The 13,989-nt window shown below is 40.0% G+C and overlaps 1 protein-coding gene across 3 annotated transcripts; it reads left to right on the top strand.

Moving 5' to 3' along the window:
* The first annotated feature begins 18 nt into the window (after positions 1 to 18).
* Positions 19 to 12,698, top strand: rhot1b (ras homolog family member T1). 3 transcript variants are annotated; one of them, XM_086211247.1, is made up of 20 exons: positions 19 to 422; positions 1,283 to 1,341; positions 1,450 to 1,531; positions 1,679 to 1,722; positions 1,803 to 1,856; positions 1,936 to 1,988; positions 2,245 to 2,353; positions 3,779 to 3,880; positions 4,094 to 4,192; positions 4,317 to 4,425; positions 4,514 to 4,634; positions 4,813 to 4,897; positions 5,164 to 5,309; positions 5,963 to 6,063; positions 6,920 to 7,050; positions 7,287 to 7,367; positions 8,179 to 8,301; positions 8,400 to 8,602; positions 10,861 to 10,983; positions 11,686 to 12,698. In XM_086211247.1, the coding sequence occupies exons 1-20, from the start codon at positions 386 to 388 to the stop codon at positions 11,801 to 11,803; spliced, it is 1,980 nt and encodes a 659-aa protein (XP_086067373.1). In that variant the 5' UTR covers positions 19 to 385; the 3' UTR covers positions 11,804 to 12,698. The 3 variants fall into 3 exon arrangements, with proteins under 3 accessions (XP_086067373.1, XP_086067372.1, XP_086067374.1); XM_086211246.1 differs by having other exon boundaries at positions 20 to 422; positions 7,284 to 7,367; positions 11,686 to 12,697; XM_086211248.1 differs by lacking the exon at positions 10,861 to 10,983 and having other exon boundaries at positions 20 to 422; positions 7,284 to 7,367; positions 11,686 to 12,697.
* The last annotated feature ends 1,291 nt before the right edge of the window (positions 12,699 to 13,989 follow it).

Here is a 13,989-nt window from a genome sequence, read left to right on the forward strand (position 1 = left end):
CTAATAAACGATCTTTGCTCACGGTGACAGTCAGCTGAGCGCGAGGGGCGTGTTGGAGGACATGCATGCTAGCGCCTGCTAACGCTGTTAGCAGCCAAGTTTCTATGAGTCGATTAGCAGGCTGCACACAGGAGCCTCAGCCGCGTCTGACCGGCTGCTGCAGGCGGCTGGGACACTGAAAACGCCTTGCTTTTATTTCGGATATCTACCGGGTTTAGTTAGTGTCTTCTGACTGTTCCGACTCGGCGCTGCAATGCCAACTTAGCCGTTAGCAAGCGAGGCAGGCCAGGGATAGCTGGCTGGCTGGCGGTCTCCTTCATCCAGACAGGAGCCTAAATGTGTCACACACACCCGTTTACCGTGTTGGATCTCGACGCTGGAGACGATGCGCAAGGACGTGAGGATATTGCTGGTCGGGGAGCGTAAGTGAAGCTTGAATCTCCTCAGTGTGTTTGATCAACTTCGGCTATGTTCACTTATCATGGCAGTTATGCAGCATGTTACCAGCTGGACATGTGATGCTGACATCCAGAGCCTGGTGTCCCCTGCTGCTGCTGCTGCTGCAGCTGCTGCTCTTTGCGCTCAGTTTCTTAAACATTGTGTTGTTTAATTATTTAACCTCCCTTAATGTGGTGCATTATGAAATAGTGATAAACAACCTTTCACCAGGCTTGTGATGTTACAAGAAGAGTGAGTGAAAATGAGTGAAATTTTAAATGATTTGATGGCTATAGACTCGTCTTATGTCATGGTAATGGTCAATATGCGAATGATACAATATACATTTATGGCTGGTTATTAAAAATGCTTACACTGGAACCTTCATCTGGGTGATAGTGGAAAATATAATATCACAACATTCTTAAGCCCTTTTTGCTATTGATATATCACCAAATTTTCTATGGTATGTAAAATCACATGCTGATAAGAAAATATTTTTGTTCTGCATGTGCAAATGCAGATCTCTTTCACAATTTAATTTGTTTGATTTGTGACTTCCAATTCGTTTTGTCAGACTGATTTAGAGATTATATAAATATATATAGCGTGAGTTAAAATTCTCGATTCTGCAAAAGAAAAAAATCCATGATATGATATCAGATTTAGGTGATTCCTCTGCCCTGCTGGTGCCATTACTGACACCTAGAGTTCCATGCTAGTTTCTGGACAATACTTTTTTAAATACCAATTTGAATGTCATTCATACTTTGTTTTACCTCAAATGATGCGTGAGTAGCTGCTCAGTGAGTAAATTGTCCTTTCACTCTCCACCCTTCCTCAGCCAAGGTGGGGAAGACGTCTCTCATCATGTCCCTGGTCAGCGAGGAGTTTCCTGATGTGGTAGGAATGAAACAGTATCTTGACATACAGGGATGCTGGAACTGTGTGTGTGTGTGTGTGTGTGTGTGTGTGTGTGTGTGTAAGTGACGTCTATGTTAACGCTCTCAGGTTCCCTACCGAGCTGAGGAGATCACCATACCTGCAGATGTCACTCCAGAGAGAGTCCCCACACACATTGTGGATTACTCCGGTAAATCACAGTATTTCATTCACATTTAAGAGATCGATCATCTGTTGTTACAGCTCTCGCTTTAGATACATTTTTAACCTTTTAAACTTTTGCAGAAGAAAACTTTTGCGTGTTTTTTACCGCAGTACATTCGTCTTCCGTCCACAGATGCGGAGCAGACGGACGAGCAGTTATTTCAGGAGATCTCCAAGGTCACTTAGTGCATTATTCATCTTTGTTATAATTGACAAGAAAGGCTGAGCTCACTAATGGTTGTCTGTGTCTCTCACAGGCAAATGTGATTTGCATAGTGTACTCTGTCAACAATAAGAAGTCCATAGAGAAGGTGAGTTGCTGTTTGTAGAATAGTTGGTTAGTTTGGCAGTTTCAGTTCTGACATGTTCTCTCTTTTTCTGTCTGAGTAGGTGACCAGCCACTGGATCCCCCTCATCACTGAGAATACAGATAAAGACAGCAGGTGGGTATTTGTAAAGACGTGTACAGTTGTAGACATGTAACTATGAAGGGACACGTGTGTTTTCCCAACCTTGTGGATGGCCGAGTGGCTGGTGGCCAACTAGACAAGTTTTCCTCAACAGTTTGTAGTGACGGGTGCAAATTTCCGCCTCAGAATTTAGCAGAGGAAGTTCATCGTGTCACGTGATCAGAACAAAACAGATCTTTTCTGACTTCATGTATTCATTTATTGTGTGTGTGTGTGTGTGTGTGTCCAGGGTTCCGCTGATCCTGGTGGGTAACAAGTCCGACCTGGTGGAGCACAGCAGCATGGAGACCATCCTGCCCATCATGAACCAGTACAGTGAGATCGAGACTTGTGTGGAGGTGAGAGACTTGATTTATTCTTCATCTTCATTTTCTCATGTGTACTTTAAGTTTTGTGTGTGTGTGTGTGTGTGTATACCCACAAGATCTAAACGTTATTGATGTAATTCTTAATAAAATGTTTGAAAGTATAAAACAAGAGTGTTAACCTTTTCTCTGAAGTTGAAATCTTGTCTTTGCTCTTCCCAACTGCCCCTGACTGTCTCCTGGTGAGATGGTGCCATTTGTCACAGTCATGGTGGTCAACACTGAGATCATGGTTATTCATCAGAGTTGACTGTGAGCGCATCATCCTCGCCTGATGCTGTTCAAACCAGAATGTTTCCTAACAGCTGACATGGTTTAAACTTTTAGACCACATGTTCTCTTTCTCTCATTCAGAAACGTCTCTGTGACACGGAAGTGAACACAGTAATTGTTTTATCTCGTTTCTGTTGATTATTGAAAGCCAGTGCTATTTTCACACAGTGTTTGCAGTAGACTAGCCTGTTTTTCTGTTGTGTATTAAATCGTTTATGCGGCGGTGTTGAATGACCATGAGATGAACTCGGACTAGACACCAGGAGCAGCGCTGCACATGTGTGTGAGCATGATTAACCTGGAGCTGCTGCCGGTGCTCAGGACTTTCTCTTACTCCTGACCATCGGCGCCTCGCCCGTCCTGCTTCTTCAGACACGTTAATTAGACCCGACGTGTTGCTCAGACAGATTCTGTGTGTTAATACCTTGTCTGGCCTGACTTAGCGCGCACACACACACACACACACACACACACACACACACATATACAGTATATTTACATCCACACACACTCAGAGACAGGAAAGTAAAAAAGGGATTGCCTTAATTTGTTTAGACAGTGTTTACATTACAGTGTCATTGCGTATACTTGGACGTGACAAGCAGTGCCACAGTATTTTTTTCCCCACTGGTTTCTTAAGGGTTTCGGCTCATTTGCTTTAAGGTTACGTGTCGTATAGTAGTGCCTTACGCTCTGGTGAATTATTCATATTGAGAAAATGTGCAATATTGCAATATAATAAACAAATAATGTCATGAGTCTATTTGCTTGGTCATCAAGAACAATGTGCACAGATGATTGCTAATGTTGATACGTGTATTTCTCTACGCAAACGGACAAACTTCAACAAAAAAAATACATTTGTAAAATATTGTTTTTAACAGTAATGATGCTTTCCTAAATCAAAGCAGCAATAACAAAAAAAACCCTTATAGAAATGTAACCATATCTGCAAAATTTGTGCAACGCTTTTCAAAATAATAATAATACTGATTACTCCTTTTTTGTGGGTAAATAATTGCTGAGGCTGACTGTGGTTCAGTTAGTGTCATGCATCTCTGTGTAATTACTCTTCAGTCGTGAAAACCAATGTTAATTAATGTACCGGTGTACTGTCGTTCACAGTGTTCAGCGAAGAACTTGAAGAATATCTCAGAGCTGTTCTACTATGCCCAAAAAGCAGTTCTCCACCCCACGGGTCCCCTCTACTGTCCCGAGAAAAAAGATGTAAGAGCAAGAATGACTGAAGTTGTTTTTAAACCCCCGTCTGTAACTGAGTACAAGTCGTTTCCCTAATTAAGTTTTTAAAACGGTATTTAGAACTCTACAAACATGTACTGCACATCATTTTCAAGTTCAAGACATTTTTTTTTAAACATTTGCTTGAGAAATCATTCAGTTTCAGTGACTTTTATTCTTTTCTGCGGCTTTTGTTCTCAGATGAAGCCGCTCTGTGTGAAAGCTCTGACCCGAATCTTCAAAGTGTCTGACCTCGACAACGATGGCATCCTCAACGATAACGAGCTCAATTTCTTCCAGGTTAATCTTCTTTTGTTGTAGATAATTTAATGTTTTTTATTAAAACATCATGTGTTCTTTTTTTTTTTTCTTTTCATATTGCCGATTTGAGCCTTGATTATTTTTTGTTTTTTTTATGGTACAGCGAACATGTTTCAACACCCCACTCGAGCCTCAGGCGTTAGAGGATGTCAAAAATGTCGTGAGGAGAAACATGAGCGATGGCGTGTGTGAGAATGGACTCACTCTGAAAGGTTGGAAGAGAAGAACTGACCTCCATCCCTCCTTTGGTCCACAAACACGTGATTCTTGACTGTGTTGCGTTACAACTTTCCTCTCCAGGCTTCCTCTTCCTCCACACTCTCTTCATCCAGCGAGGTCGCCATGAAACAACATGGACGGTCCTGCGGAGGTTTGGGTATGACGATGACCTGGAGCTAAATCAGGACTACCTCTTCCCTCCGTAAGTGACACACACACACACAACACACACACGTTGTGTGTCACCATAATGGCTAAAATAAATATGGACAAATCAGGAAACAAAGGAACCAAGGCTCAGTATCCATCTTATTTTTTAGCATTTTTTCACATCGTTATATCATGTCTTTGACATGTTCCACCATGATTTTTCCACTCAGGTTGAAAATTCCTCCCAACTGCACCACAGAGCTCAACCACAATGCCTACCTCTTCCTCCAGAGCGTCTTTGACAAACATGACAAGGTATAATCCCGTGCGTCAGTTGCTGTATTTACCTTAGCCTCTGGCCTTTAGTGGCTCTTAAAGGAAGCACTTCTCCTAACCTAAACGCACTGCCAGAAACATTGCTGACCGCCTGCTGGGCCATGATTTAACTTCTTGCCCCCGAGGAGGGCTTGACAGAAGAATTTGCGTGAATGAAAGTGGCAGCACGTGTGACTGAATGTGTGTGTTTTTTTTTTTATGAGTATGACTGGTATTACCTGTAACAACCTTTCTTTGTGTCTCAGGACCGTGACTGTGCCTTGTCACCAGAGGAACTGAGGGATCTGTTTGATGTATTTCCCTACATGCCCTGGGGCCCTGACGTCAACAACACGGTGTGCACGAATGACCAGGGCTGGATCACCTACCAGGGCTATCTCTCGCAGTGGACGTAAGTGGACTGGAACAAGATGACATCAACTGTCATGTCTTTATACAAGAACTGTAGCTTGGGACCAACATGGCAGAAATATGTCAGAAAACATTAAGAGCATTCAAAACAGGTTATTTTGGCCTGTAAGTAATGTTTTTTTTGGGTCTACATTGCTGTATGTGTAGTATTTTACAAGGCTCAAGAGATGGAATTGGTGTCTAGCAATTGAAATATTACTGGTTTGCTTTCTGACTCCCCAGAGATCATGTTGAAGTGTCCTTGAGCAAGACACTGAACCCCCAAACTGCTCCTGATGAACTGGTGGGCAGGAAAATTAGCTTCCGCGATCAGTGTGAATGTGTGTAAGCGAAAGAACAAGGCGACACTGTAAAACATATAGGTGAAGCATATTTGACCATTTCTTCCTGTAAGGTTGCTTGTGTTCAGACAAAGAACATTGATGTCTTTTGTTAAATGAAAAAACACCAGTTGATTAGGTTGTTTTTTTTTTATAGGAAAGGATACAATTAATACTTGTCATTAAAGTATTTCGGTGTTCTTGATAGTGAAGCTCAGGTCAAGAAGAAATATGCCAGAGTAACATTAGACAGTGCACTTTTTTGGTTCCTTTTTGTTTTTGTAGTGATTTTCTTTGTTTTGCCGTCTTGCAGGTTAACAACTTACCTGGATGTCCAACGATGCCTGGAGTATTTTGGCTATCTTGGTTATTCCATCATTGCTGAGCAGGAGTCTCAAGCAGCAGGGATTACAGGTGAATCTGATCTTGCATATTGTCGGTAGTCACTTTTATATTCAGTACAAATCATTTGACAAAATTGTAGTTGGGAGTTATTTATTTCAATTGTGATTTTTTTGTGTGTAACGAGCCCCATTAGATTCACATGTTTCCGTGTGTGATTTTTGACTTTTTGTCAGATAAAACAAAAAGTATAAGGACATTAATTTAGTTTCTGAAAAGTTGTAATTTTTTTCCCACTTCTTTTTGTATTTTTTTCTTTAATTAAACAGTTAATGTACTATAAAACATCAGAATCAGAAAAAAACTTCACTTAACCCAGGGGGGCAATTATCAGGACGAAGAGCGGCGCATTAAAAGAGCAAAATAAGAAATACACAAAGGTGGGTGGGCAAAAGCAGCAGATTGTGTGCAGTGGCAGGCCTGCGGCCAGTAACAGTATGAGTCGTTGCTGCAGCGGTGAAAAGGCAGAAGTGTCCATGTAAGTGTGGAAATGTATAGGCATAAATATGATAAAAACAAAAAAATTTAAATAACAGATTATTTACAGCAATAAATAATGTATAGCATAGATTATATTTAAAGCAAGCAATTTAAAAACAGTTGTCAGTTGTTACAGCAGTAGTAGTTGTAAGTTATTTCCTTATCATTGTACAATCTGAACGTTGGACTCCTCAGTAGCATCCAGCACCATGAACTTATTACTCTCTCCTGTGAATAACTTCATTGAATTATCCTCTGTTAGTAGTAATCATTCGTGACCTCTAATTTAACATGATGTGTTGACAACTGATGCAGCAGTGAATGTTGTCGCTGATGGACTGCAGGCGGTCTAAACTAATCCTCTGATGTCTCGCTCGCCCCCCCGCAGTGACCAGAGATAAGAAGATTGACTTGCAGAAGAAGCAGACCCAGCGCAGCGTCTTCCGCTGTAACGTCTTTGGAGACGTCGGCAGCGGCAAGAGCAGCTTCCTCCAAGGCTTCCTGGGTAGAAACCTCACGGTAAACACAAGATAAACACCACTAATTAAAATACACACATGACTGTGTCCCTCAGTGGTTGAAGCTGCAGTTAAGCAGTGGTTTCTTCTTGTCAGTTTTATACATAGTTTTATTTATTTATATATTTTTATATATATATATATATATATATATATATATATATATATATATATATAATATATATATATATATATATATATATATAATATATGAATATACATTACTGTCATCAGCAGCAGAACACGATCAGAGAGGAACACAAATCCTTCTATGCCATCAGCACCACCTACGTTTACGGGCAGGAGAAATACCTCCTGGTGAGTATCTTTTATACTGCATCATTTATGAGCAGCTTTGTCACGTATCTAAAAAGAGCTGATCGAGATCAACAGATAGAATTTATACACCCCGCTTGTGTTTAATGATATCTCTTCCAAACCTCCAAGGCCAGTGCAGCCTGAGAGTTGCTCTGCTTACCCTGCTGTTTTTATAAGCCTCTTATCATATCCACCTAATGCTTTTGTCAAGCAAGCATTTGAAGTTGCTTGACAAAAGCATTAGCATTGTCAAAGTGCTGGAGGCTGTGCATCTACACCAACTAAAAATGGGATGTGCTATTATGTGTGAAGGGTTGGCTAAACTATTCTAACATATGCTAAATTGCTGCAATAAAAAAAAAAAAAAGCAACAGCTGAATAAAGAGCTACATTGCCAGCTACAGGTAATCAGTGTATTAATTTATCCACTTTTCTTCGTCACTATGCTAGATTTTGACTTTTTTGTAGCTTATTGTAACTGCTTTAGTTGCTTAGATTTTTTTTTACATTGCATTTAATTATTTAAACTGTAATAATATCAAGTGGACAGAAGGGATTGAGCTAGCTGATTAATGACCGCGGTGTTGTAGTAGCTTTCAGTGGAGCAGAATATTTCCACCCACAGCTCCTATATAAAGTCAGATGATGATCTCATCTACAGCAAACTGGATTGTGGTTCACTTCAAAATAGACTAGCCCTGACTAGTCCTGACCCCTCTCAGACCAGGACGGGGGTTTCCCTGGGTTTTATTTTGTTAGCAATAGCAGGCCACAACTCCTACCGCTAACAAACAAGACTTTTTCTCCTCAGCTTCACAAAGTCTTCCCTGATTTCGACTATCTGTCTGACGCTGACCTGGCCTGTGATATTGTGTGCCTGGTTTATGATGTCAGCAACCCTTATTCCTTTGAATACTGCGCCAGAGTCTTCAAGGTAGATTTGTGGGAGAATTGTTTCTTTTCAGTCTATATTCACCCCCTTTTGGGAAAAAAAAACAAAAGAAGCTTTTAAACCATGTTTTCCTCCCCCAGCAATACTTTATGGACAGCAAGACTCCATGTATGTTGATAGCAGCCAAATCTGACCTTCCGGAGCTCAAACAGCTTTACGGCTGCAGCCCTATGGATTTCTGTAGGAGGCACAAGATGCCCCCTCCCCAGTCCTTCACCTGCAACACTGCAGGACCACCCAGCCGAGACATCTACACCAGACTGGCCACCATGGCCATGTACCCGTATGTATAAACACTCTTGATCTACACAATCCAAGTGGGAGCAGAGTTAACTGACCACAGCACTACTGTATACGTCACTTTAGTTGACGTAAGTGATGTGAATAACTGCACTTTTACAGGTGATAGTTGGTCTTCTTTTATTGTACATGCTCAAAAGTTATGGTGTGTACAACTGACCTATTTTAAACCGATTAACTATATTCCACAAAAGAATGGCTGATCTAAGTAGTTTATATATAATTGTATGTACAGTATATGCATTTCATAGAATTTTCATCTGTAGGACCTATTTTTGAAACTTTACATCCAAGAAGAATTTGGACTTTGAACTTGATGAAATGGCCCAACAGGTTTGTTGGAGCTCAAGATTCATTTTTTAGAGTTTTTTTTTTTTAAATTGCATTAAATTTTATTCATTTGAATTAACTTCAATTAAATTTGCACTGAATTTGTCAATAAGTTTTTTTTTTTTTCCTTTCCGATAAAACTGTATATATTTGCTTTGAGTTTATCTGTGGGAAACATAATTAGCCAATTTGTCTCCCACTGCACTTTTTTCCCCCTGAATGTACTTCTCAATAGTTATCAGGTACATGAGGTGTTGAAGCAGCTGAGTCATCGAGTCCCTGCTCGCTGTTTTTAATGAACTCTCTAAGCCTCCTGTGTTCTGAGAGGAGTTTTAAACCAAACTCTGATGAATGCCACTCAAACAAGGCTGAAGACACAAGGCAGTAGCAGCGGCTCTTGCTTATTTTTCATGGCTTTGATTGATCTGTAACGTAAAATGACGATCAGAATCCAAACGAACCTGTATAATCTGCGCCTTTCCTCCGTCTCAGGATGTACTCGCCCCCTGTGGGGATGTTTCTGCTCTTTGCAAGTGTCAGTATCTTGTCATCATGTGCTACATGTGTTGACACCCTTCACTGCCCTTTGGACAAGTTGCTTTCATGCACCGTGGGTCTGATGTTGATCTCTCCCCCAGGCTCCACACTCCTGCAGTCAGTCAGTCAGTCAGACTGCTGTTCCCTATTAACACCTTTCTGTGCATCACGTGGTCGCATAAGAACGTCACAGCAGTTTATGTACTTGACACAATAAAGCTCAAATAATTCATATCTTGAAGTAAGCCAAAAAAGGTATGAAAAATATATGTTAACACACACATAAATGCAGCAATATGTTTTGTTTTGTTTTTTTTTAAAACAGGCAGGTATAAGAAAGAGGATTTAGAGGTTTTAATTCTTTAGCTGACAGAGCAATAAAGGACCAGGTGAGGACTAGATACTAGAATGTAGATTTTCATGGCCAGTGTGAAAAATGTATGTTTTAACTTAAAGTACATTTTTTATAATCAATTTTTTTGTTATGTTGTGGAAAATCGAGAATACTTCAATGCAATGGAAATACATTTTCTCTTCATAGAACAGTTGCAAGAGGAAGCAGTAAAATAGAATTGATCCTAGTACTGAGCCTTGTGGGACTCCACATGTCACTACAAAGAGAGGAGAAACATCATCACCTATTTTTATAGCTCCGTCATTCTGTGGGAGTTTTTCACTTTTTGCAAAAAGCCAAATCAGCTTTAATCCCCATTGCATTTATTGATTAAAATGGCTATGAGTTTCTGATGTAGCAGTTCCATAATTCCTGAGGGGATCACAGCGATAACAATCAGACCTCTGGAAAACAATTTGAAACTAGGGAATTTGTTAAAGGACCAACAGCCAAATATTAAATATATTTTAATCAGGATATGCTCAAAATCCTGGGTAAAAACCCTGATTTTGTTTTTTGTTTTTTTTTAATAAGGGTCCCTCTAATATTTTTTAGTATCAAAAGAAAAAAGATTTATTTTCACTAGTCAGGAAAAGCAAATCTGGAACGGAAACTAAAATATATGACTGGAAATATTTCCAAAAAAATTTTTTTTTTTCCATAAATGTCCAAATTATACATCTTGAGAACTTAGGTTTCTTTAGAAACCTCTAATTGACTTCCTTGGTGGAGGTCACTACACATTTTGAACACTTTCTTTTTTTGGTTCTTAATTATTTCCTTTAAAATGCTTTGATAAACACACATCCTCCCACAGGGATCTCATTGTATTCCTGTTCAAACATTGTCTTTCATGGTTCTTTCTTTCATGGGCTCTCTGGTGATATCAGGTCCTCAAACCTGATTTTCTTCTATGTGGGTGTTCCGTGTGTGTGTGCTGGACTTGTTTATAAACTGTGTGTTGGTGTTTGTCTCCTCAGCCACGCTCGGCTGCGCTGCATGTGCACTTGTAACCGGTGCACCTTCTGCTTGTGTCAGAACTTCCTCAACTCTGAGCTGCTGCAGACGGTCAGGGCCAAACTCTACGCTGTCGTACTGCGAAGGTCCTCTTCACCTTCTTACAATCCTCTCCTTTACATCTGTGTGGTCACACCTGGCTGTCTTGTCCTTTCATTTTGCAAATTTTTGCAACCTTATTTAATTGTGGCGTCAGTTAATTCGTGAGAATTAAATTAACGTCAGCAACTGTTTACCCAAACAAGCAATAGTCTCTTTTGTTGGTGACATAGTCTCCTTTTCCCTTGTATCATGCCATCTTCAGGTTTTTTTCTTCCTAGAATAAAAAAAAAAAGCAACATTCTCATATTATCACTTTCTCATTCTTGTTTGATTTTGCTGATGAGCCTCCTGAATTAGCACTGGAGACATTTCCCATTTTCATTCAAGCGCCATTTGCTTGGTATCATGTTCCAGGTTGTTTTCCTTGCTTCTCAGCTGCTTCATCTAACAGAGACGTCTTAACTCATTTCTGGTCTTGTCTCGCGTCATTATCACCTCCCCCTTCAAGTCTCTCTCTTTTTGACTGGCTTTTGCTTCAGCGCCTCTGTTTTTAATTTCCATCAGCGTTCTGTCATTGCTTTATATTTCCTTTATATCATCCCTCTTTGTAATATTGCTCACTTGTTTTTCTCACTTTCTCATTTGTTGTACAGATATTTGGAGGCAAAATAGTGTTTTATTTAGTCACAAGTGATGTTCAGATGATGTACTGAGTGAGATATTTAGTGCTTCTCCCTCTGTCACAGACACGTGACCCACGCAGACCTGAAGAGCTCCAACTTCTGGCTGAGTGCGAGCGTCGGGGCCACCATGTTTGCAGTGCTCGGCTTTGCCATGTACAGAGTGCTGCTCAAACAGCGGTGATCTTCAGACACCAGTGATGCATAATAGAACTATTTTGTGTGAAAACAAAATACGTGCAGGCTTTCCTTCACTGACATCTTTTCATTTCCATTTCACTCTTCACTCGTCCTCATGGTTGGTTAAAGAGAAGAATATTTAATTTTGTACCCAAAAAAAAAATGCTAATTTGCTTAATCTGCTTGTCTGTAAGTATTTCTAAAGATAATATATTTATATTGAGGAATAGTGCGAGTTGCAGCACACGAATAAGTTACATAAATAGCTATTTTTGGTTGCTTGATGATTGAAACTTAAAAGGGGAATTGTCATGTGGGATACGTGTTATTAGATTGAACAATAATGTAAATAATGTATATAGGAAAGTAGACGGTGCATTTGTTTGTCTAAAAGGGCCATCTTTGACTGTCTCTGTAAATCTGTCAATCAATTAGCAATGATTGACAGATTATTGGTTCGCCTTTAATGGCATTGAATGCACACTTTTATTTTGTTTGAATGTCTGTGTAGGTGTTTGATCACAGGACTTGATGTGCTGCTCTCTCACATGTTTTTCCAAGGAAAAATCTACATTGTACAGTCATTATACGTCACAGTTTGTGTTTGCATGCTTTATAAATTCAGATTACATTCCATCTTTAAAAAAAGAAAAAAAAGGACCATTTCAACTTCTCCACTTGACTTGCAAGCTCTTACAACCATCCAGGGATGTAGTGAAATCTCTTAGATGATCCTTTGACCCTTGTGGTGACTCCAGTTTAGCTCTCCTGGTGCAAGAAGATGCAATATTGTCCGGCTGTTGTTAATTTACATACAGTTGCAACTGCCTGTCATGAGGTTCCATCTGATGTATTTATTCAGCCCTGCCTTTGCAAAAGTTTACAATAAATAAACATCTGTTAAAACTTGTGTGAGTTATTTTTTTTAACCAAAACTCTAAATGATTCGCGTGCTAACTAGTGCATACGCGTTTTATTTCTGTATTCTGTATTTTGTTAGTATTTTCTTGTTTTATCTCTGTGTACAGTGGACTCCGAGCCAGTGGAGGGACATAGGTTAAATGTGGGTAAGTATCATAATGCAGACAATGTTATTATTGTGAATATGTAAAGCAACAATCAAAGCGCATATCAAAAATATCAAAGCAAAGTGTGTGACAACACGATATCTTGTCCTGCTTGTGTTCTTCATCCCAGGTGAGTGCAGAAATCAAGATAGAGGAAAGAGGAGTGACCCAGATGAGACGTAACCTCCACTAAACTGACCTTTAGGAATAAAGTAACAAGATAGGATATCTCTCTTTTCCTGGAGGTAATTTATTCCACACCTTTTTACATCAGATTACAAATCGGTGCTCGACTGTTCACGCATCACTGGTGAAACTTCATGAAGTAAAGCTGAGATGAGCACAAGGGGGCAGCATTGCTAAGAGGAAGAACAAAAACTTTGACAAAGGAAAAACTAAAAGTTGTCATTAAATTCACTGGCTGAATGTGTGATGGGTGTCATACAATCATGCCTGTTCATGTGTGTAGAAAAAAAGCACAGGTTGGATTGGTGTCTCTGTCGGGGGACTTTGCTGTCACTAAATGGGGGGGAAAATGCATGAGGAATCGCTTTGACTTACACACTGATGCAGGTGCTTATTACACTGATGGTTTGCTGGTGTCATTGCTGTGAGTTATGGGGATGGGTTTAAGTCACACTTAGCTCCTCCATCTGTAGCAGCAATGAAATATCCTGTTCAGGAGGGATGTGACAGACAGGATCAGGATGAGTTACTCAACTTCATGACCTTGAATCCTAAACCTCAGAGGTTACGATTCAGTAAGTATGGGTTAGGCTAAGTCTCCAGGAAATGTGTGTGTATGTGTGTTTGTGTATTGCCTTTAGTTTAAAGCCCTTTATTTTCAAGCCCACTCATGGTGCCAGGTTTTTCTGATAAGAGCCTCATCACGCTCCTCTGTTGTTCATTTGAATGGAAGCTGTTTTCCTCGCTCTGTACATCATCTCTCTCGTCACAGTTTATCACCTCCTCTCACTCTTGTCACTCCTTGCTTCTCCTGTCCAGCTCCACAGATGTTGGTGTACATCACATAAAATGTGACAGCACAGCTAAAAGGTCATTTAGTTGAATTAGCCGCTTTGAATTTAAATGAACTCCTGTTATTTTCTGGTAAAATGAATGC

Source organism: Aulostomus chinensis, chromosome 8 (genome assembly GCF_037954235.1).
Source record: "Aulostomus chinensis isolate RoL2024-O1b breed Wild chromosome 8, RoL_Achi_v1.0, whole genome shotgun sequence".
In the NCBI taxonomy this organism is placed as follows: domain Eukaryota; kingdom Metazoa; phylum Chordata; class Actinopteri; order Syngnathiformes; family Aulostomidae; genus Aulostomus; species Aulostomus chinensis.

Excerpts from the sequence above, each read along its gene's own strand:
- rhot1b (XM_086211246.1), top strand. The coding sequence starts at position 386 with ATGCGCAAGGACGTGAGGATATTGCTGGTCGGGGAGC. Across the intron at positions 423-1,282 it reads GATATTGCTGGTCGGGGAGC|CCAAGGTGGGGAAGACGTCT; the intron begins GTAAGTGAAGCT and ends ACCCTTCCTCAG. Across the intron at positions 2,354-3,778 it reads AGATCGAGACTTGTGTGGAG|TGTTCAGCGAAGAACTTGAA; the intron begins GTGAGAGACTTG and ends TGTCGTTCACAG.